General features: G+C 34.3%; 1 protein-coding gene across 1 annotated transcript in view; it reads right to left on the reverse strand.

The window, feature by feature from the left end:
* LOC146594795 (uncharacterized) overlaps window positions 1-23928 on the reverse strand; it is a 198735-nt gene extending 174807 nt beyond the window's left edge. The window contains 1 exon segment of the mRNA XM_085306972.1: window positions 23742-23928. Coding sequence (XP_085163098.1) covers window positions 23742-23854 — 113 coding nt within the window. The 5' untranslated portion in view covers window positions 23855-23928.
* Between the last annotated feature and the right edge of the window lie 1017 nt (window positions 23929-24945).

Raw genomic sequence — 24945 nt, forward strand, 5'->3', positions numbered from 1 at the left:
TTATGCACTCAGTTCTATCAACACTTCATGAATTTCACATCAGCTTGGCAGAGCCAGATGTACCATTTTAACTGATTTTGGTTTACCAGATACTTTCCCTTAAATCACCACAGAAAAGGGAGTCTAATGTAAAAGTGTTAGCACTGGAGTACATTTGCATCAAGACTTCTGATTTAGTTTTCTCTAAAAGGATTTTCATTTTTGCACATCCAACTACTTAGAGAACTTAAACAGCATCAGGCAAATGGAGATGACTGAAGGATTTGCATTAAAAATTTCTCATTGCACCAAGAGAAATTGCCAGGTTAGATACAGTCTTCAAAGCCTCTGGTTATGGCAATCTAACAAGTCCATTATGATTCATCTGTGTTTAACTGTCACTGCATAATATCAGAGAGACAATAAAACATTTTTTTAAAAATGTAACTTATTGTAGGATTTTTTGAAGTCACTGATTTTGACAGCACTAAATTTAATCTAATGCATTTTCAGTATGGCACACAATGTTACTTATTCATATCTATTTCATTTTCTTACAGTAGTTTCCATTTCATTAATGTCTTCTTTAATATCTTCCTGTGATTTTTATGATCTTATTTCAGATGTGTAAGTAATCATCAAAAAAAAAAAAAAAAATAGAAGATCATTCCGACTGCTGACACACAGAAGTAAAATTGTAGATACATTATATGAAACTAATTTTTCTGCAGACAGCATAATAAAATGGACATGCTTTCAAGTTCAACCACATAACCTTGGCTTAAATACCATAGCCTAATGAGTATAAGAACTTAAAACACAAGTATATCTTAAAGGTAGAGAAGGGGATAATCACACTAGTATACCATCTTTTGAAAAGATCTCATTATTTTGGGACTTAATCTCTGACTGCAATGTGCGTGTGTGTATGTGTGTGTGCACATGCACGCGTGTGCACATGTGTGCATGTATGCATCCTATAAGCAATTTAACCTTGATAAAATCCTGCATCTGGTACATGTTTTCAGCAGAGAGTCCTTATACTAGTAAATGTGAGAACTAGACCTGACTTCATGCTTTCTGTGATGGCAGCAATGACTCATACTACTACTTACATGCTTTTAGCTTAGTGTTTGTGAATGATTTTTGATATCAGATACCAGCTGTTACATTGTTGTTAATACTTTTCCTCTTCAATAGAGGTCACTGTGATAGAAATGGCAAATCATATAGAAAATATCCATAGTCATGAATAAAGRGTGTTTAAAAAATGCTATTTCTCTTTCATTGTTTTATCCACAATGTTGCCTTTCACATTCTAACCTCCAATGTGTAACAACACCTGACAGGAGCATAACAATAGCAGTAACTACATGTTTCTCTATAATTGCTGTTTGTCATTCATTTCCCCAGTACTAACAACATTCCAGAAAACCTCAAGATCAAATATATCTTATGCTAAGGGACAGACCCCTTCTTATCAAAAGAAATGTGCAAGCCAACAAAATCCATTGCCAGCTTCCAGATGAGTGCTTGATTCTAGCTCAGTTCTGTGCCCATAACTAAGGAAAGCAAAGGTACTGAGAACATGATGGCATTATAAACTGGCAACCAAAGCAATTGAAAATATCACTACTAGTATTTCCTCTTTTATATGTATACAATCAACTCTGTGCACTTAGACAGTATTTTTGTACAGACAGCCAAACCTGTGCCCTGAGATGACCTTCCCTACAAACCTGATCTTGATAGGATGTTAGAAGATGTTTACATGAAAACAAACAATCCTCTAACAATTTCTAGAGTATTAAAATGTATAAAGTTGCATAAAGTATATCACTATTTTTCTGCCATTAGTCTTATTAAATACACCACTGAAATTGATAAAGCATATTAAGTTAAAATAGATTTTAAAGGACTACAGATTTGAAAGTTTAAGATCCTTCATGAAATGACATAACTGAAACAAAGTATCTTCCACCCAAAGCATGCACAAAACAAACAATTGTGCTAAGCACCTGAAGACTGAAGAATGTTATTGGTATTGCCATAGTAGAACTACATATGAATGAAGCATAATCAGCAGAAAAACAGAGAGACCTTTATAAAGAAAATTGCAAGAAATCACTAAGCAAAAAGACATAAATAATATATCTCAGGGAGGGAAACAGGAATTATTGTTTTCACAAAGCACTAATGAAAATGCAGGTTAGAAACTATTCCGTAGTTTGATTTCTTTTGCATTGAATACAATGGGGTTTTTTTTATTCTTCATAAATAAGTACGTTTTAAACAGCAAATAACTCATTCCCAATTTCTATTACAGGGAAAATTAAAACAAACCCATGAAATAGCTACCAGCTCAGGTTAGAAAGGCATAAAAATAGAATTTAACTTTGTTCAAAGACAGAAATGTCATTTAAAAACATTTTTAGATTATTTTTCACAAGAAAAATAATTTCAAATTTAATACATCCTGAACCACTCATCCTTTTTGTTGAGTAGCAAAGGACAAGATAAATGTATTCCAATCTTTTGATGGAAAATTTTTAAAGAAAATTCAGTAGGGTTCAAAGCAATGAAGCAATTGGCAAGAACATCAATTGACCTTATGCACCAATTGTTTCATCTCTTTTGGCACCAAAACTGTTTTTCCTCAGATCCACAATATGACCCTTGTCCCATTGCCAAAGCAGTCCTTGAYATTAAGAAAAGAAAATTCTGGTGGCAGCAGAATGTAGTACATCAGAAATGGCACATTCAACATCATCAGTCTCATGAGAGCAGTGGATTGTGCTAATGGAATTTTCCCCAAAGTTATTCAACATCAACCTGCTGTTACTCATAAAAATTGAGGAATGCTGCTTCTTTGTTGCTAAATGCTATGCATTAGATTGACTATTCCAAAACTTCTAAGATAGTCTCTGATTTTTCCTACCTAAAGAATTGTCTATAACAAAGATATATCTTTCCAAAGAGGACACCAAATAATAAACCCCAATACCATGTTAAACCATGCCACCATGTTAATGTTGCAGAGATTAAGTAATAAGCGCATACCCTTCAAAGATTTACAGCTTTGCTCAGTCCAAGTTCCAGGTTCAGAATTATGACATTCATTAATAAATACCATTTGGACTCCACACAACAGATTTTAAGTCTTGTCATTATAATAACTCAGTCTCTCATTAACAGCCAGATTAATTCTTAACTCCCAATCTCTTCCATCTATATTTTAAAAAAAATGTTCTGAGAGGGGATCACTCAGGTGTCAAGTTATAACTTAAAAATGTAACACAATAAATGAGGGAAATATGAAATATTTTTGTTATATATACATCCTGTTCAATTTATTGTGAAGTGACAGCCCAACTAACAGAATCCCATTGTCCAAAGTTATTTTATCATGTATCAAAGTCTTAGTGTTATGTGTAAGGGAACAGAGATAAACACAAAAAGATGACAAGAAAAACAGGAGGAAAAAAAAGATTTTGAGAGAATAAAACTGAAACAAGATTATCTCTGAAATTTTTTGCTTGTATTGTATTTAATACTTCTTGAAGTTTTGTTTATCTACATAGCATTCAAAGAAATGCATATCTGTAACTACAGATTTTGACTCTATCTTATCTTTCTATCACTTTTYTTCGGTCCCCAATTTAGTGTAAACATGCTTAATTTTAATGTGTATGTAATTCCAATGATGTCACGATGAGGTATTTGATATATAGATCTTTTCTGTATACAGTCTCTTTGAAGAGATCATATTTCACATACAAATACTTCCTACAGTAAATAGTGATTTAGTCTGGAACATTCAAACACTATTAGGCAAATCTTCAATACTTTAATATAAATATTAAAAACTTCAATACTTTAATAAATATTAAACAACAGAAGTGGCATATTTATATTGCACTATTAATCAAATATAAAAATATAACAATTTATCTATAGGGCAAATTATTATGTTTTTAAATATTTTCTTTCTATAGAGAAGAAAAAAGTTACCCAAGAGACTTGAGACTCTCATATGACAATATTGAACTAGGTTTGAATCTTGCTTCTGAAACAGTTAATGTAACACTGCTATCCTAGAATAAGAGGAGAAATAAAGTCTTTTTCCTGTTCTTCAACTCACTCAGTAGGGTGTCAATACTAACAAACTCTGCAAAGAGAATACAGATTTCTCTATGTTGCCTATTGCACCATCATTTGAAGGTGCGTAATGCAATTACTTAATGGCATACATAGTCCATTCAAAAATGTGGATGGGAGGAATAGAAAAGCTTTTCAGTCCCGCCAAGTGTGACATATGATACAGGAATGTGTATTGCACTGGAAACCACGAATGAGAAGGTTTAAAGTCCTCCTTAGCCTCCCCTGTAACTTGTTAACACAGCAAAATGTATCAAGAATTCTCTTCTTGACTTCTCATTCAAAAATACAGTCTTAATCACAGTACACATAAAACTATAGCCTTACATCTTTCATCACCAAATGTTTTGTATTTACACATACATTCCACAGCTAGATTAAGAGGTAAACACACGGGAAATGTGTAAATCATCACCAAAAACATGCTGATAGTCTTCTATGTCAGCTAGGCAGCAAAAAGGAAGCCAAAATGAATTAATTGCTCCTGCTTTTATTCGTGATAGAATATTTAATTACAGTATACTTAAAATGTCTAGAGTTGTGTACCTTTGATTATTCAAAGAAATTGTGTTTTCATAGGTGTTAGTGGTTTTTGGAGATACTGAATGATAAGAAAACAATGAGAAAAGTGATTTCCCAAATATGTATTCCTTTTATCACATTAAAATATTAGATAATTCAAAGTCCATTTTTAAGATATGGGAATGCTACAGAAGTAACAACAAATGCAACTCAGTCTTGTGGTAATATCACTCAGGAAGCTGTACTGATATATGGCAGAAATTAAATATTCTTGTTTTCACAGAAAATATACATCAGCACTGTACTGCACGCTTAAATATTTCTTAATACATGTGATCAGAAGTACCAATCAGATTTACTGCTTCTTGAACAACCTTTTCAAAGTTAATGTGAGCAACTCAATTCTCTTGTCAGCAATGCTCAACTAAGATGGTAGCAAGAGAACAGCCATACTTTTGGTATGCCTAATACTGGAGCTGGCTTTCCTCAGCTTACGTACTCCAAAGGAAACCATTAAAAGGTATTTCTACTTTAACCTAAGCAACATAACACTGTCACATTAAAAAATGAGCTACAGGGCCCATTATTGCCAGTGCCTGTTAACCAAAGTTATATACAGATATATGATCAGAAAGAGTGAGGTAAATGGAATGTGTGTTAACTTCAGCTGAATACAGAGAAGCTTTTCTTTTACTCTTCTGCTAAAGCGTATGACTGTGTTTCAGTTGCCTAGTATTCATTATGTAACCACATTCTCAGCTCCAAAATTAACATCTAACCTTCCAGATGCTGATCAGTTAATCTCCTTTACCAGGTATAAAAATCTACATTTTTCTTTCAGAGAAGCTACATCAGGGATTACTCACAGGTTAAATTTTGAACAGTATTAGTTAACAAGGAACTTTTAGACCACTGTTATATTATACAGACACTATAAGTTACATTTATTATGATTTCTGATTTTTATGAAGGGGCTCAGATTACCAGACAGGCGTTTGTTATGAGGGTATGAAAGCAACTTAAATAAACAAAGTACTTCTTGTATATTCAATATCACAAACTTTCTTCTGTACATTGAGCATTCTAAAGAATTAATGCTTGATACATGAGTCCATTAGATGAAAAGAACCACTCAATTCACTTTATAGAAGTATATTTTACTCAAAGTGCCCTTGAAAGCAACTGTACACATCTTAAGTGTTCCTTCCTATGTACTCTTTAATCCTTGCCAAAGAAATTAGTCTCTATTGATTTTCTAGTTCACTAACAAAAATGTCAAAATAGAAGAGAGAAATGAAAATACTATTGACYTCAGTTCTGTACTTTCTGTTCCTCTTTATGTATATGACAGCTTTATTTATGATGTTTTTTTTTCCCTCTTTTAGAAGTTCCAGTTTGTCTAAAGTAAAATTTAAAATGTATCAGGCTTCCACTGCAATTTTTAATGGTACCTGCTGATATTTGTCTTTTGTTCATTTAATGCAAAAGTAAATAACAAAATCTCTATCACACTCCACAAATCAGCATGAGCATAGGGACCAGATTCCAAAGAGACTTCTTCATCACATGCAGATTTCACATCTCAGCAGGCAGTAGCACCTATGTCAGCCACCTTACCCAAAGCCAGGCAGAAAAAACAATAATGATTTCTAGAAGTAGTATGGCTGTAGGAATACTTAACCTTTTTCTGGCTGCTTCTGATGTGTGATGTCAAAGAAAGCTTTAAGTACAGGAAGTCCTGGCACTGATCAAGGAAAYAGAGCTAAAAAGCAATAGAATCAGAGTGAATTCGTAGCTCCTGTGTACAAAGAGCTCTGTATTTTGTGATCTCCCAACTCTAGGTCTCAAATCCTTTCATTTGGTGCCAAGCCCATTTTCAAAAGGCAAAGCCCAAGGGGGGAGGGGGGGACTCTGCATTCTCATTTCCCTTCTTACAGGCTTTTCTAAGCAAGTCCTTCATTTGGCCCACAGTTACACTCTTTTGATTATGCATAATTATGTGAATTTTATAGATACAGATAAAATACTGAAGGAAGTTTGCCAGACCTTCTATATATCCCCTGTATATTTCCCATTGCTTTGTAAATATATGGATGTTCCTAGAATCACTTTAGCAATTTTTTTTAGCAAGAACGAACAGGATTCTCATTTGTAGATTGGTTTCCTGATTTTTCTTTAATTAAAAGAATTCCCCATTAATCAAGAAATGCATGAGATGATTTCAGATTTTACTTGGAGGTCATATATGCTATTAAATATTTGAGAAGAACTATTATTAAAAATACTTAAGTAACTTCATCTTTTCTAGAACTACTAATTTATGCCAAAAATAGCTCATAGTGCCTCTCTTAAAACTTCTTAGTGTTTGAGAAAATAGAAAGATGGGCAGATAGCTGTATGAGAATGTCATTCTGTCATTTCATGTCATTATAGTATGAATTGATGGCACAAAAATCGTACCATCAAAGATGATAGTACATCTGTGATGGTACTGTGTTACAACCACCTTTAAAAATTGTTTTGATTTTTGGCCATCTGATTTCAAAAAAACGACAAAGCAAAGATAAAGGAAGAGCAATAAACTGATAGGACATAAGGTAAGAGAATCTTAGTTACACCTCTAAAAAGTGATTGAAAAGATTACATTACTTAGGACGAAACATTAGATGTAAAAATACATAAGACATATACACAACAATAGAATAAAAAACTAAAGGCTAAAACCAAAGCTAAAGACTTTGAAAGGACATCTAGTTCATCTCCTTCCACGCATGTCACAACCACAGATCAAATAGATATTAAACAGACTAATCACAAATATTAAAAAACAAGCTGCAGTTTTCCAGGTTTAAAACAAAGCAAACTTTAAAAAGTGAACTGAGACTAAAACCCAAAAAATTAATTTAATTATTCAGTGTTAATAATCCCAGTTTGTATTCTTGGCATACTAAGACCCATTTTTAATTTTTATTTCCCTACAATTCCATTAAATATCTGCTTACCATTTGGGTCACAATTACAAACTTTTATAAATTCATTTGCAAATTCTTCTTCAGACCATATTCTTTAAAACTCCTGTTCCATTATTCGCAGCTATACTGGATGAAATATATCATTACACAGGTGAATGGTACTCTTTCATAAATATATTTTCTGATTACTAAATTAAGGAAGTTTGATTGGTTTTGTTAGATCACATATGTGGCTTTTAAGGGGAGATTTTCGAGTACGACAAACAAAGAAAAAGTGAAGTTGATGGCAAATATTAGAGCTAAGTCAGCCAGCATACTAAAGAGTAGTTCTGCCTGAAGTTAAAATTAAATACTTTGCCAAAAAGAGTCTGAAGTCTTCATCTTTCAATTCCAGCAAATTTATGGCACAGAGTATTCAGGAGTCAGTAAAGAAGAAAGCAGAAAGATGATGCTGCCTCGCTGGTATTGAACCTTAAACTCAAAGACACTACTTTAACAAATGTTGCAAGAAAAATGTGGAATGGAAGACAGTATGAACATCTACAAAATACCCTGCAGTGAAAAAAAAAAGAGTTATATNAGAGAGAGAGAAAATCAATCAGTGGGTTTAAAATGGAATGATAAAAACACAAAACATCTTGCAAATATGAAAACAAATGACAGTACCAAAACCTCCTAATAATATGTTAGAGACACACACATAATGGAAAAGAAAAAAACAGTCAAACTCCCAAGGTTTGCTGGGAATTTTGACAGAACTTTTAATATTAGAACATAGCATATTAGATACGACAGATTTCTCAGCCCCTTAGAACTTCCAATCTGAAAAAGGAAAGTCCCAAAATAGACACTAATAACACTGATAAGAAATGCATGAGACACTGCTTTCATACAGTAATTGTCTTGGGCACTACCCATCTTCCCTTCATGGATATACACACCATTTCTACTTTTTTTATATTTGCACAGAATACCTTATTTCTCATTCATGATCAGATTACAGACTACTACATCTGTTACAGACAGAGCAAGTAATATACATGAGAAATTTAAAGCATATAATTCATCTCTCTTAAAAGCTGAGGGTTTGAGAATGAGCAGCAACATATGAGCAATAAGTTATTCCTGGTTCACTACATCATAGCTTGAAAAATCTAACAAAAACATTGAAAACAATTAAATCAAAAGGAAAAATATAAACACAATATAAAAGTAGCACTTTTCTTATGACAAAGAAAAGGAGCAAACACATAACCACATAAACACACAAATCTTAAGTTTATAAAAAGCCTCTGCTCTTCTTTTTGGAAATCAAAGATCGAAGAGAAGACAATCTTACCATGAAATAAAGTTCTTATCACGGAGCCAGATTATATCCAGCCAAGGAATCTTAGCACTGGACGACACTGAAAGGAGTCAGAGCTCTCTGAAAACAAATGATGTAAGCAACTATATGCAGAGACAAACACATACATACACATAGAGAGCTGCAAATATATATGCTTAGCTTATATCCCTGCATATACATACACTCATAAAAAATGAGGACTTGCTACTTATTTTCCAGTAACATAGGAAGCCTGGGTAACTCTCCAAAACTGCTACTACAAGCAATTTTAAAGTCGTTCTTTAAATAGTTGCTCCTTTATGCTCCAGAACTGATTTTCCCCTGGCTCTATATCAAACACAACTACTTTGGTCTTAAAGTTCCTATGCAAATTTCCCAGAACAAATAGTGAATACTTTCAAAAAGCAGTCCCAGGAACTGTAACATCAGGCCTCAAGTCTGTATCAGCTATTATGGTATTTAAACAATAGAGATTTTAACAAGTTATGCTTCATTCAGAACTATTTGCTTTTCTGGAGAAGATTTTATAGTACGGATTTAGCAAAATATTCTAACCTCATAGAGAACCATGTTGCATATATAGATTAATGAACTTCAAGAATGAAAGCTCAGATAACTGCAAACTGGATTTAAATACTGCCCATGAGAAAAAATTCTGCATGCATTTTTTTGCACTGTCCCTTCTGGATTCCAAAAAGACAGACTTTGACAGAGTAAAGTGGTCATTTGCTTGAAAGTGCTTAAGTATCTGAAGTAAAATCTCAATACAGATTAAAAGACCTATGGTTATCTCCTTTTCACAGTCATAGACTGATCTTCAAGCCTACAGCAAGAAGCCAGTCTGCATGAGTGAGGAAAAAGGCTCAAGGAGCAAACAGAGCAACTCCAGCAATTATACAACCTTATTTCTTAAATCAAAAAGTTATTTCTAACAAATAAGTGAAAAAATAGAAAGCATAAGATGGAAAATAAAATACAGAAAGCAATAAGCACAACAGGTGCTCCATCAGAGTCTAAATTACAGTCAGTTTTAACAAGGCAGTGAAAAAGTGTGAGTTAACTCAAAGACTTCCAGAGAAGAAAACATTTATTAGTCAATCACTTCCACTGAGAGAAGAGATAAGAAAAGTATCATTTTTTAATGTACACTGGTCAAGAGATTGAATTATTACTTTGTACTCTATCTGGAAAGATGACAGTCTTGCATTTACATAATGAACAGAATTAGGTTAAAAGCTTCTGTCAAACTAGACTGACAACAATCAGAGGAAAAATACTGCAGGAATAATCAGAAAATTCACAGTTGTGTAACAGACATATTTTTTTCTTGTGAAATGAATTCACACAAAATATCTTCCAAAACCAACTGGTAACTGCCTATAATACKATAAAAGCAACACTTACTTAATTGCAATGAAGAATTCTAGAAAATCTGGAATATGAGTAGCTCTTTTAAGTAAAGTTTTATTTCTCACTTATACCATCTACACATACGGTCTGTGAACACATTAGSAAATCATATTTTAAATAATCAAATATTTCTGCCTGTTTTTCTACGACTATATTGAAGGTAGTGCCTGCATATTTACCTCTACAATTTAAGTACCGTCTACCTGTGAACCATAAATTTCTACATAAAACAATAACAATACAAAATAATCAAGGTTGGCCTACCGAGCACTTAAAATCTGATCCTGCACTTGCATCCACCGGTATTTCTGGATATATTGACTCTATCTCTCTCTAATGGATCAGGACTCATATGTGAATTTCAGTTTTAGGGTACTGGTAAATTTTTCCACAACCGTACCAGAACAGGGTATTCAAATTCAGCCAAAGCAGCAGATGTTTTGTGTTAGTTCAGTGGCTATTTATGAACACATATAACAGGTATCAGAGGAGTTGTTATCAAAGATGATTCTCATAAAATACTATTACCAACTGTCAAGTTTTTGCTATTTATGTTCCTAAATATATTCCAATTTTGTTTTATTTTTTTAGAATAATATGATCAAGGAAAATGATGACATGGAGATAGCATGTAAGACAATATCACTTCAACTGAAAATTCGTAAGATTTTTAAAGCATTAAGAAATCAAGCTGATGCTTTTAGAAAACACAAAAATGTCTCACTGGCAATAATTTCTAAATATTTTTGCCACTAATTGTGAAGACCATGGGAAGCGAATGGATTATTTGGAAGTAGGCAAATGAAAAATCCATTGTAAAGCAATTGAGTAAAAGCTAAAGCAGTGACTACTACAAACCATAAAGGAAGAGAGAAATGAAGTAAAGAGCAGAGAAGAGTGAGGGAACAGAGTGCAGGGTATGCAGTGGAGTACTTTGGGGTAAGAGTAGAGAGAAGCAGCAGTAATAGTTTTCCATCAGAAGCTGTTACTCCTGGAAGCCTGATACCTAAACCAATCAATCAGAATAAAGATGAGATGTTTATGAATATGAAGCTATGAGTATATTTAAATATACAAAAATTCAAATAAAAGAAACATCGTATCTTTACTACGAAATAAGGCTTAGCAGCATCTATTGTAGTCCCTGAGAGAACAAAATACTCCTCGGATCAAAGACTATTGTTACTTTTCACAGTGCCCTAAAAAAATCAGTACTGTAATGACACTATAGGTCTCCTTGCTCACCTCCTCTTGATCACTTCCAGTAACCAATTTCATCTAAGTCCAATACAAGGGAATAAGTCTCAAAGATATGACATTCTTACAAATTATGTGAAACAGGTAGCTTCTAGAACAAGGTATCTGTTAGTTAGAAGAAAACGAAGTGAATATAACTTTTACTTAGCAGTATAAAGTCCACTTCTCAGTCAAGGCTTCTCTTTCAAATTGATTCTCTTCTAATAAAGGAGGAATTTACTACGCAGTCTGAATTTTTTATTCAATTAAAATCTCAATTCCCAAATACACAAATACAAACACATAGGAAATCAGGATGCACTTACTCTTACAGAACGATTTCTCAATCCAAAACCTCTAATTTAAAGTATACAAACAGACCAGTACACAGGTCTCTTTCTCCTCCTGTCTCCCTCTGGAATACAGCCAGCAACACTTTCTCATTCTCTCTTGCCAGATCAATCTGCCATTCCTGGCTGCACAGTAACTTGCTACCAGTAAACTCAATACCCACCCCCACCTCCTCCCTCAACCATTATTTTAAGCACATTTGAAAGGAGTAAGATCGTAGTCCAACTAGTTCAATATCCTGTCTCTGACAGCATCTCTGATAGCAGCCAGTAGAGAATGCCAAGGGAAGAAATGTAAGAACAGAATAAGCATACAATAATTCTTTCCCTGCATATTCTTCCAGTAGCTAGTATTTTGTGTTTGTGTAAGACTGTGACTGTGTTCATCTCCTGGACTTGAAACTGCCTTCATAATATTTTCCATAAAGGGCTACAGTAGTAGTGACTCACATAGGGTCCAGAAAGGAAGTAGTCCTACACTTCCCTTTACATACCTGACTCCTCTTATACTTTCTAAAAGAAGGAACAGATGAGCAGATGCACTCCTGCAGCCTTGAAAAATGGCACACACAAGTCCAAGCTCAGTTACTAGAAAATAAATCAGACAATTTTCAATTTCAGCAAAAGTATGTTCATTAATAGTGTTAAAGCTATGAATAAGGGGACTACATTGCCTTTCTAACAATAGTTTGAGAAATATTAATATTTTGAATCTCAAGTTTCCAAAATCTACTATTAAAAATAATATGTTGATAGATTGAAGGTGTATTTTTTATTTGCAGCAGAGTATTGGGAAGATACCCCACAAGTCTGTTGGATCAAGGTAGTCCCTGAACCAGAAGCAGCACTACTGCCTCAGCACAAAGTTGTGTCTAATTTAACCAGTATGTTAGAAGTTTAACTGGTATGTACCATACATTAGTTTGGACAAAGCAATATACTAATTCAGCTGTATCACTTTTGAGACCCTAGCTTGTGTCTCTGCACTTCAAATATGATATAATCAGCCTTGTTGACACTAATTTTAGGGTCAGAAAAAATCCTGTGGATTAATTAGCATGCTGTTTACTTAWAATGGATAGGTTACTTCTGTCTGGCCATGATTATCTGGTGTATCTAGCTGATTTCTATGCTATTATTAGCTTGCTCTAAGAAGTACTAAAACATAGTATTGATTTAAAAAGGCTATATCACAGTGCTAATTTACAGGAGATTCAATTAGTAAAGATGACTATCTACATTTATTAAAAATGCTCCCTACCTTCTTGTGAATTCCTAAAATAGTATCATTTAAGTAGCCAGTAAAAATTAAGAATAAGATGTTCAAAAATGATCAAAAATGTGAATTCTAAAACCTTAGAAACTAGAAACAATTTTCAAAGAATAAAAAAAGTATAGAGTACCTTAGGAGTGTGATCATGTTTAAAAAAGCTGTGTATTTCTCAAGGGTCCTTTTGAAATATCTCRATCTACATATTCAGAACTTGAGAGTAGAAGAAAAAAAATCAGCTGTCACTTTTGAAAACCTTGGCCTAAATAACTTGTTGGATTTTCATTCTAGCTGCTGCTATCCATTCTGTTCCATTAAAATGTGGTCAATTATTGTAATACATCTGCTTTATTGAGYAGTATGGAGGTGTTCGCTATTGGTATTTACGTAGAAAGTTGAACAGTAGTTGAGCAATGGCATTTATTCTCTTTTCTAAGTCTCGCAAGAAGTTTCCAGTTGGCCTACTTTTTTGTTTCAGCATGGTTTATGATATCATACTCTCTACAAACAAATTAAAATCCCACTAACAGAGGCTAATGCCTCCTCCTGATGAAGTCTAATCAGTTTTCACCATTTCAACCATCAGTATGTCTCTGGTTTTCGTTATACTCAGAACAGGAAAAGATCTCCTTTCTTTCTATTACTGTGGGAAGAATCTACTCTCAAAGATCTGATTATTGAAACATCTGCTCCAATGAGTTTTCCATRTGACTAAAATAAAATTACTATTTTTGTCAAGTATTTAAATGATCAGATCTTAGGGTTTGTTTGCTTTTGCCGAGAAATGTATTTATCCATGTACCAGAACAAGAGACTAGGCAAGAGCTTTTCCTGTCAAAGCAACGGAGGTGAGCTCCACATGATCACAGCTGTATGGGCTACTTACAGTTACAGGCCCTTGATAAAACACAAACACAATTCATTCAATACACCTTTGAAAATGCATTTTTTACAAAAGAAATAGAGATAAGAAAGGAACACTCCCTCAGTCCTTTCTCTAAAAAAGGGCTGACAAAATCTCATGGAACATTCAGATAGCATTTGCACTCTGTTTTGAACTGGGAGATGTTATTTTTTAATTTACTCTACCAAGGATATATTCACAACTACATTGGTGTGAGCAGGGGATAAATTACAATGTCTTAGGAGTGTCCTTTTCCGGGATAAGGTTGACTAAAAACAGTTATCTTTAGACATAAATTTAGCACGATTTTACAGCTTTTATCATTCTACTTGAAATTGCTAGACCTAATCCTTTACATAGTACCACTGTATGATGTTCATTTTTCAAAAATAAGTTTCAATATTTGGTAAGTACTGTTAAATCTATCTAGAATATACAACATACCATTATATATGATTACTTATACTCACTAGTTAAGTTCAGACCAATTTTCTAATACAGTTTTCACTATAACGTGTTTTCACTTCCGTAGCCTAAGCCTGAAGCAAGATAACTGTCAGTTTATTCTCACTACTCTCTAAGGTTTCTAATTTCATTGCTCCAAACTTAAACTTCACATATCAGATTGAAAACAAGGAAAGTTCTATGTTCTTTTAAGTTGTATAAGCTCATCTGGCAAATTACAATGCATATCTCTTATAAGGACATAAACCTGAGGAATCTTTAAAAATCTATAATTCCTTGGAACTTCTCTGTGTGCATGTTTATTAAAGATATACAGAGTAAAATATGAGGCACTTCTTAACGTGGAAAATGACTCCAGTGGGCAGGCAGGCAAATTTTCCCTGCTCTCTTCCTAGAAAGATATTTGGCTCTAGCGATTTCAGATCTCAGCATCAGACAATATCATGACTTTCCTATCATTTAAAACATTTCTCTGTAGAAATGACAGTGCAACTGATACTCATATCCAGATYATAGTATGAAAATCTAGAGATAGGTTCATAACTACAGGATCATATTCAGTTATCACACAGACCAAGGTATTTTAAGGCAACCAGCTATCAGGAATAAATACCTTCCTATAAACTCCTCCTTTTTGTGACAGACACTGGAGAATAGTTTCATTATACAGTCATGTTCAAGTGAGCTATTATGAACTCTTCAGCTAGGATGTCTGTTTTTGCCATATTTATTTATCTAAATGATTGCTGTCAAAACAAAGATTACATCATTTTACACCTCTGTTTTGCAGATTACATAGCCTGAGCATCTGCAAAATGAAGGTTATGCTCATTTGTTTTGGCAAACTGCTTTAAGATTAACTGATGAAATGTGGTATCTGTATACAGTTGTTTTGATAATACACACTGGGTAATCATTCATCTTTAGACAACCTGTATTGATTTCTATATAAAATTTTTAAAGTATTTGTTCTTACTGGTTCCTGTTAGGTTTCAGAATTTTTTAAAGAAAAAGGTCTTCCTTTCTCAATTTTTCACTTTCTTCAGGAAAAAGAAATAAAAATCTAATATGAATTAATTTTATAAACACACTTTTAGTATAGCTGGCTAAAACATAGCTCGACAACATGAAATTCAGACAACTTCACCCCACATTCTGAAATGAACAGTGTGGCTGATGAAGTTTAAACAAATGAAGAAAAGCTTTAGCACTATACAATTGTGTTGTTACCAAGTCTTAAAAAGCAGAGTAATGTATCACTACTGCCAGTGGGAAATAGGAATAAAGACAGGTAAAAGATGAACAGGGCAATGTTGACCTAAAAGAAATGATAAAATAAACTAAGAATTCAATTAAAATCTGAAAACCTCAATACAGAACTCACTCATTTGACATATTTCCCTTGCATTTCCAGAAACAATCTACCATTACAAAAAGATGTTTTGTGTATTTCTTTCTAAAAGACTCATATTCCCCAAACAGATTAACAAATAAAACCATAATTTTCCTCAAGTACAGCAACATTTTCGGATAAGTATTTTAAACACACATTAACCTTCTCCGAAAATAGACAAAAGCAATATTTGATGCACCTAAACCTTTTCATCTTGATTTCTATCTCATGAAGCTAGTAGTAGACGATTTTAATTTCACATATTGGAAAGACTTAGGGGGTATTTAACTTCGGTTGGCAGCTGCTATTCTTAGGCAATATACTATATGACTCCTTCCACAGACCGTTCCCAGTTCATTTCAAAATTCAGTTCCTTCTCCACCTCCTTTCCAGAATCTTACTGGACAGTTGCTCAGCAGAACGTCATTTCATTGATGATTGGAAACTGTTTTAAATTTCCATTAAAAAGATAACCTGTACTTAAATTCATATAGTCCAAAGAGATTTGGACTTTGGATTCTGAAAAAAAGTAGGAAGCTTTCCATTTCCATTACACTGTTTAGGAATTGAGATATGAAAATGAACTGAGTTCCCCAAATCATATAGATAATCTGTGTAGAATGAGAAAACGCACTTGGGCCATAACCACCGCCTTTGTTTTCTTTCTACTAATCACATCTCTTTTTTCTAAATTTCTAAATGAAGACTTGAGATATGTGAAGAATACTTTTTTCTTCCACTACATAAATATTATGCTAAAATTTAAAGAAAAAAAACCCAACTTTTTCAATCCAAAATTTGTAAAGTCATGCTAAGTACCCAACAGTCTTCCAAAAATTTCTTTGGATATTTTTGCCTGGAGAGATAAAGAGCAAAAAATGCTCCAGAAAACAAAAAGGGAGTATTGCTGAGATGAGGCAAAAATGGGTAAAGTAGTACACTTTTGGAAACCACACAAAAGTTTATCAGAGATCCATTTTCTTGATTGATTATTGTTATGTGTTTTAATTACAGCAGCCACAGATAGGTCTTTTGCTTCTTTAAACCACACAAAGTTTATCAGAGATCCATTTTCTTGATTGATTATTGTTATGTGTTTTAATTACAGCAGCCACAGATAGGCTTTTGCTTCTTTAAATGTCTGCTTGAACATGTCATTTACACTGAGAGTGCCTTCACGTGAGGCCCACATTCATTACCACAGAGATCATTAACATATTTTCTGAATGTACAGCCTATGGACAAACCATGAGAAAAGAAAGCTTTGCTAAGTTCATTAGCAAAGCAGGAGCCCAGTCTTACTCCCCAACATTACACAGACAATGAGAGTTAGAGAAAAACAACTAGACTTAAACTTTTTTCTAATTAACAACCTTAATTCAAATACTTTCATCCACATATCCATCCACTGGAGCTGAAGCARATACTTTGTTTTTAAAAATTCCTCACAAAAAAAGTTTGTGCTATGGTTTAGCCAGAAGGTTCCTGCTAAGCTTGATGTTGGATTGCAGAGTTGTGCCTTCCACTTCCCCAAGTCAAAGGACCTGGGKGGAAGTCAAAGAACAATGCCTGCCCCTTTACATTGGATACTGCCAATAAACTCAGCACMTCAAAATGCCGATAGTCAGAAATCTATCCTCCCAAAATCTAGATTTTTCCAAGACTGTGCATTATCTTCTTCACCTTACTCACTGAACAGATGCGTCCTCTAGATTGACATTGTCTAGGCACTGTAGTCTTCTCTCACCCTGACCTTGATTCTGAAACCTACCCACACATGCTATACTCAGGAACTCATAGCTCTGAGACTCCTAATTATTTCAGCCACATTTCTATATCTCTCCTTGTCCAGCACCATTCACAGATCTCGCTTTCTGCCACCTTACCAGCCAGTTGCATTGCCTGCCAACATCCCATCCCACTTTGCACCAGGGTGCGCCCACCACAGCTTTATGGTATCTTTTCCTCACAGAAACTTTTTACTCCACCACAGCCACTCTCAGCCAAAGCCATTCCTCTGGCAAAAGCCCCTCAATCTATACYTGAACTGATACTGTCCTTCAGTCATACCTACAGAGCTTGTATTATCTCTCTATATCACACATTTAACCCAATTTAGGTACCCAAGAGGCAGAAAACATTCAGCACAACTCTTACTGGACCTARGTATGGTCTCTTTGATGATTAAGTGGGGAGGCAAAGAGAATGCAGAGCACTGGACAGAAATACTTTGAGGATAAGCAATGCTTTGCCTGTATTTGACCAGTTTCTCCCACAGCTTCCTACTGCCCAAATCTACTAACTTCTCCATTCTCTAAATGGAATTGTATTGCAAAAATGTTATGAGTTGAAAAGACTGATAGTGTTATTAGGAATTAAAAGTGCAGCAACTGAAATACTTAACTGTGTACATTATTTATATTACTACTGTTATGATCATCAGTTGTATTAAGATAGTGCCTCAAGGCCCACTGTTTAGGGCTTTCTCCAAGCACAGAACAAAAACAGWCTTTTCATTGGACAGCTTACAATCTAAACATAAAGGGACAAGAAATGGGAAACTAAAAGAAAACAATGAAAAAAGATAGTATGATAGGAAGAGATTTCAAGGACATTAGTAGTCAAACTGTTGTCAACCCATGTAGCAAACATAACAAAAGAGTTTTAAGGAGGGATACTCTGGGAAGAGTAAAAGCCTCCTGAGCTTCAGGCATAGTGTGGAGGAAAGATTAAAGTGAACTGCTGAAGATTTGGGAAGTGAGCAAAGGAAGCTTGAGTCGTCTTTTAAACAGGAAATAACATCTCCATAAGGGATAAGAAATAATTCTGAATGTCAATAAAGTATGTATGGATGATGAGACAGAAGAGCAATCAGCTGGAAGCTGCAAGATGCATTTGTACTGTATTAAACATTTTTATCAGAGCTTTTTCTAGTCTGCTATGAAAGTATGTAAGAACTGCAAAGTTTTATATATGTATACTTATAGAAGCTTGGAGCATGTGAACTCACACAGTTTATTACGCATTCCTACTTTGATTTCACAAAAAAAGCCCAAACTGAGTTTAAAGTAATGATATATATTGCTATTCTACTTTAAAACGCATATAGTATCTTAGGTTGCTATTCTTAATATTGGAGTCAATTGTATGTAATTCTACAGAATAAACTGTGTATGTTCTACCTATGAAAAATTTCCTGGAAAACACTGTTGAATGTAAAATAATTTGAGATTTCTACCAGATATTCTGATTATTATAACTGGCATACGACATTGTCATATATCTTCCAGTAGAGGAACAGAAAAATTTGGAGTTTAAAATATTACCAATACTCAATCTCTTTCTACTCTGAGTATTTGGTTTTTTTGGTTAGCCTTATTCACTGTCAATCACGTTAAAATAATGACTCAAAAGGGAGACTTCCTAACACATATTTCCACAAATGTTTAGGCTTTTCTTGCACAGCATAGTACTCCCACTAGTTTTCATGGTCATTTTGCATATAAAAGGACTGTATTATTAGATCACACTAAGAGAACTCCTTTGAAATACTCAACTTATCATCTCACTTCCCACTTCAGCATTTATTACTTATAACGATACCTGACCCTGGAGCTATATAAACAAAAGCAGAAAATATCACTCTTGTAAATATATTATGGATGGATTCTTCTGAACTTTTTGTTAGATATGCCATTAAAAAATTACACTGAATTAAAAAAATATGTTCTTGAATTTTTGATATAAGAGCAATTACARAACTACAAATCAGTTAATTCCACAAAACCTTCAATACTCCAAATCACTGAAAGTTCCAAGTCAGTGGGTTCTCACAGTGAAAGGGTTACATCCTAAACATATGAATGAGATGTGTGTGTGTGGGTGTGTACACATACACATGTCCTTAAATTTTTTTTTTTTTTGGTAGCCACTATGACTTCATGATCAGATTATGTCAACTCTGATTCCACAGAAATGTTACAAGTATCCTGTAATTTTTCAGACATGGGACTCCTCCGTTGTGGCTCCAGACATCATATTCTCCCTCCGTCCCATGGGAAGGCAAGCATGGTATGAACTGGCCCTTCCTTCCTTCCAGCCAAAAATGAATTGAGCTCTACTTTCCCTTAACAAATTGAGTAGACCATATACTCAAGAAAGAGCAAATTATATCTCCAGATGTAGACTGAATCTGCTAGACTAGTTAGAACAGGCTACCTTTCTATTTTTTTTTCAATCTAACAATACACTGTACATCTTTGTTGCACAGCTAACTCAGGACTTTTGTTACTGGTTGCCACTAACTCCCTTGCCACTTCCACAAAAAAATTTCTCACCTGACTTTTGTGTTGCCTCAAACTCAGATTGTCTGGTTCAGATGGAGATATGAGAAAACATTTAGATTTTAACTTCTTCTGGATACCAAACTTCCTGACAAAAAGGGCATGCTCTTGTGGCTTGAGACAGCTCTACCCGTCAGCATGGAAAATGCTCTCATAGTTTCTGGCTATTAGAACTCCTCGCTCATAGCAGACATAGCACCTCTGAGGATATAATACTCCAGCTATTCTTTTCAATATGATGGTAGACAACATCAACCAGGTCAGATCCAGGTGCTGATCAAGAGAGTTAAGGSTATAGGATAACATATCCATCCATACAGGCCACTAACTGTTTTTGAATTAAGTTTTTGAATTGAATTTGAATTTTTGAATAGGCTTTTTGAATTAAAAACCTATTCAGACATGTAGTGAATCTCTTCATTCTGTTCTAGAGTGTATGTCATTGCCTCTGTAAAATGAAAGTCAGATTGTTAAGATTTTCTTCAAACCCCACAAAAGCAACAAATAGCTTTCTCTAAATAAAAATGTAGAACTTATTTTATGACAGTTGGAAGAGCATGTCTGAGTCAAGAGAAATGCATTTCAAGAAAGAAGAAATACAGAAAATCCAGAGAACAGTAATAAGAATGAATGATTTAAAATACAAGGGGAAAAAAAAGAACCATTATTTTTTAACAGGAAAAAAATGAAGTGGAGTTGGTTAAGAGAAGAAAACAGTGAAAATGTGATTAAGAACCTCAAATATGTAAAAGTCAGCTGCAAAGAGAAAATAAATTCTCTGTAACCACAGTGCAAAGAGTAACAGGTTCATGTAACTTTCAGCAAGTAAGTTTCAGGTCAGAAATTAGTAAAAACTTTCTAATGACAAGGCTAGTGAAATGCTGGACTAGATTACTTGTGAAAGTAATCATCAAAATCTTTAAGCTAGGCAAGCAAGCATTAAAAAGACAAATTTTACTCATCTTGTCTTCATAGAAAGAGTGAGGGTTTGGGCATGATGCTTTCTTGGAGACTTTTTCAACTGTGTGACTCTATTCTGAACCCCCTGAAGAAATGAGGCAATGTAATGATATTGATACTATCTACCAGCACAATTTGCTGTGGGACATTGACTTTGAATCAAAGTCATATTCTGCAAAGGACTCAATCAGTTTCTTCATGTTGATAATCACTTGGATTCTAATATAATCAACTAGTTACAGATCACCTATCTACATTAATCTAGACTGCAAGTTCTTTATTCAATCATTTAGCAATAATTATTTTCTGGACTGGACTACACACAAACAATGTCTAATACTGGTCAAAGTGTTTATCACTTTAGCTGCTAGAAGCAATTACTTAGTAATTTGGCTTAAAGACAGACACCACAAGTAACAGCTGCAAAAGACAGCAAATTCCAGATTTAGTTTTTGGAAGAAAGTTTTAAAAGGGATTAGCTTTAAAATATTTTGTTTTAAAATTCCAGATGTACTCAAAATTCTTAACCCTACGTCTACATTTGACTATTGAGTAGGGGTCTTTGAAATTTTTAATTGAATGGCAGATCATCTTTAATAGTAGATCATCTACTTTTAATGGTAGATCATGTTTAATAATTATAACTGCAAACCTCCAAACACTGCATCAGAATAGGTTTGTTGCAGAGTAGTCTCAGGGACTGTTCTTTATATTTTGCACAATTAACACAAAATATTTAAACAAGCTTCTCAAGTGAGATATTTCATTTCCAATAAAAAAATTATGATTGTTCTAGTGTGAGAACTCAGGACAACTGTACAGTTGCCAATCTGACTAGTGACTAAGTATGGAAAAACAACTCTCTCTCCAACTTCTCAGTTGTCTTGATTTTTATTCTATAATAAGCAGCATAGAGAATTAGGAAATTTGCACAATGATACATATTTCCTACATTTAAATCACTCACCTTAAAACCAGGTAAATGATAACAAGGGAAAAAGTTACAAATTAGCATTGTAAAACACATCTTTGGATGGTGAGCCTGTAGTGTTAGAAAAATTATGTTTTCTAAAACGTGTATACAGTACAGTCTATGAGAACTGCAAAAGGTACAACAAAACAGTAAGCATCAGGTGTTCTCAAAGTTTCTACACTTAACAAAGTAGCACCCTTTAAAAAAATGTAGCTTGACATAAGTTACAAATGTCTGTGGCTTTAGATAAAATCTTTAAAATACATTTAATCTCTCCTATAAATGATTGCTCTATGACAGTGTATACATTATTGCCCTTTCCACAACCTTTAAAAAAGGCACAAAACACAACTCCCATCCTCCAATTCACATAAGCTGCCAAAAACCCAGCTACAAAGTTAAATCACCCCCCAGTTTGCTCCCTTTGGCTGCCTATAGCGTACTCACCATAGTAGGTTAGTTTTGAAGACTTTCTTCCCCTCCCCCAGCACCTAAGTACAACGAGTGAGAATGGAGAGTAGTTTCAGAATTAAATTTGAACTTCCCTGCTTTTGTTACTATGAGTCATCACCTTAACATTATCTCAACTGTAGACTTTTATCTGTGAATATCTAAGCCCTGTCTTGTGGAAAACTAATTACTGAGCCACTGAGAGGCTTCATAATGTCCTGCATTTAAGTCCTGAACATCATACATAATGCATAGGAAGCAGTCTCTGCACTCTGATTACAGAACACTGTCATTAAGTGAGCAAATTAAAGATGTGAATAATTCACTGGCTGAGCTTATTGTCAGTGCTGCATTGTGAAATTAGAATTTCTAATAAGTACTGCAATTTTTTTAACCCAATTAACACAGAGAACATCTTGAGTCTGATTAGTACAATAAAAATTATTACCTTATTCTTTTGCTTCACAACAGCCAAATTAAATACTGTACTTAATTATGCAGCATTCATCGCTTCTGTGGTAGAATAACAAAAAAAATCACTATTGCTTTAATAAGAGTTCTAATATTTAGAATGCCACTGAAAAATAGAGCATATGAATCTCTAGTGCAATTTCTTAACATGAAGTTGCTCGATTTTTTTAAAGACTTGGCAAATTAGTTTTAACATCAGCAGTCAACCATGATGTCACTGCTGAAGTCGTCTCTGGAAACAAAAACGTATGCAGAAAAAAAAATCATGAAATGCCCCTTCTAAATAAGCTCTGAAAATCACTGTGAATTAACTTTTTGGGGGTTGATGTCAAGACAGGAAAAAAAAAAAATCACTTAATGAGTCTCAGTATACGTACAGTTTGTGTATGTATATATATACACATACATACACACATATACAATTACATATATATGTTATATACATACACATGCATATACAAACAATATATATCCTGTTTCACAAAGATGGTTAGGGAATATACTACAGAAAAGAAGGAGCTGCAATAGCTCTCTTACCTCAGTTCCCCCTTGGCATGGGATAGATAACATCCTTTCATCCTAGGAAGGAGGAAAGTCCAATTCAACATCCAGCATGTTGCTTTTCCCCCACACACAGCGCCTGCTGCCATATTAAGTAAAAAAAAATGATCACTGAGGATGCAGCTTTTGTCTCCAAGTATTTTTATACTGCCTTTTGGTGTCAAGGACCTCAGAAATCTTAGCACATCTGGCACCGCTGGCTGCAGCTGCTGCAATGGGATTTTCCTCAACCCTATTTCATTCCAGCTCCTTTTTCTTCCCCATCCCGGGAAGTTTAATCACCGAGCATGGGTGAGGAAAAAAAAAAAAGAAAAAAGAAAATTAAAAAGAAAATGTTGCATTGCAATCATGAGATTTCTTAGGTTTTCTTCCTAGAGTCAAGAACTGCAGCAACCACCTTGCATCTTTGTCTAGTTATTTTAGCATGTGCATGCGAGAGAGAAAAAATAAAGGAGCCCTGAAAATCATTCAGACACAATGCAATAAAGAGGGAGGGAGGGAGGGAGGGAGAGAGAGAGAGAGAGAAACACAGACTAAGAGAGGGAGAGGGGGTTGTCAGTGCAGATAAATCTGCATATGGAAATTAGGGTTATCCTGGGTACAGTTTTATTTAACCATGATGTACTGTTTTTTTAATTAGACATGAATTTAGAGAAGGAAATGAGGGGTTCTTACATACACAAGAGCAAACGAAGCTTTTTTAATCACAGCAGTTTTCACAGCAAGCTGTAATACCAAGAGCAGAACTTTTTATAGCAACTTTCCTGTTAGAAACAAAAGTTTCATGCACTGCTGTTAATTTACACTGAAAAAGCAAAACTGGAAGAGCATTTTGAAATTAAGCTAACCAAAGGCAATCCAAAATAATGCAATAATTATTGAAAATATCAAGAAGCCACTAGCTGCACAATATATATTTTAGGATAAGTTAGGCCAAGTATAGGTTTTAAAAGTTTCTCCCAGMCCCCTACTCTGACTTTCATAACCAATGAAGAAATTTTAGTAAAGGAAAATAGCAATATCTAGCCTGAATTTGCAATGTGCTAAACTGCTTCCCATGCGTGATGAGAACTGCTGCTCTGGAAATGGGAGCAGTAACTGAGACATGCATGGAGGATGGAGAATGATGAGATGGGCTCATGTTCGTGGCTGCTAAGAAGCATGGGAAGAGGTGAGTTAA

The sequence above is a fragment of the Rhea americana genome, unplaced genomic scaffold, assembly GCF_003343005.1.
Source record: "Rhea americana isolate MKP2758 unplaced genomic scaffold, rheAme1 scaffold_25, whole genome shotgun sequence".
NCBI classification, from domain to species: Eukaryota; Metazoa; Chordata; class Aves; order Rheiformes; family Rheidae; genus Rhea; species Rhea americana.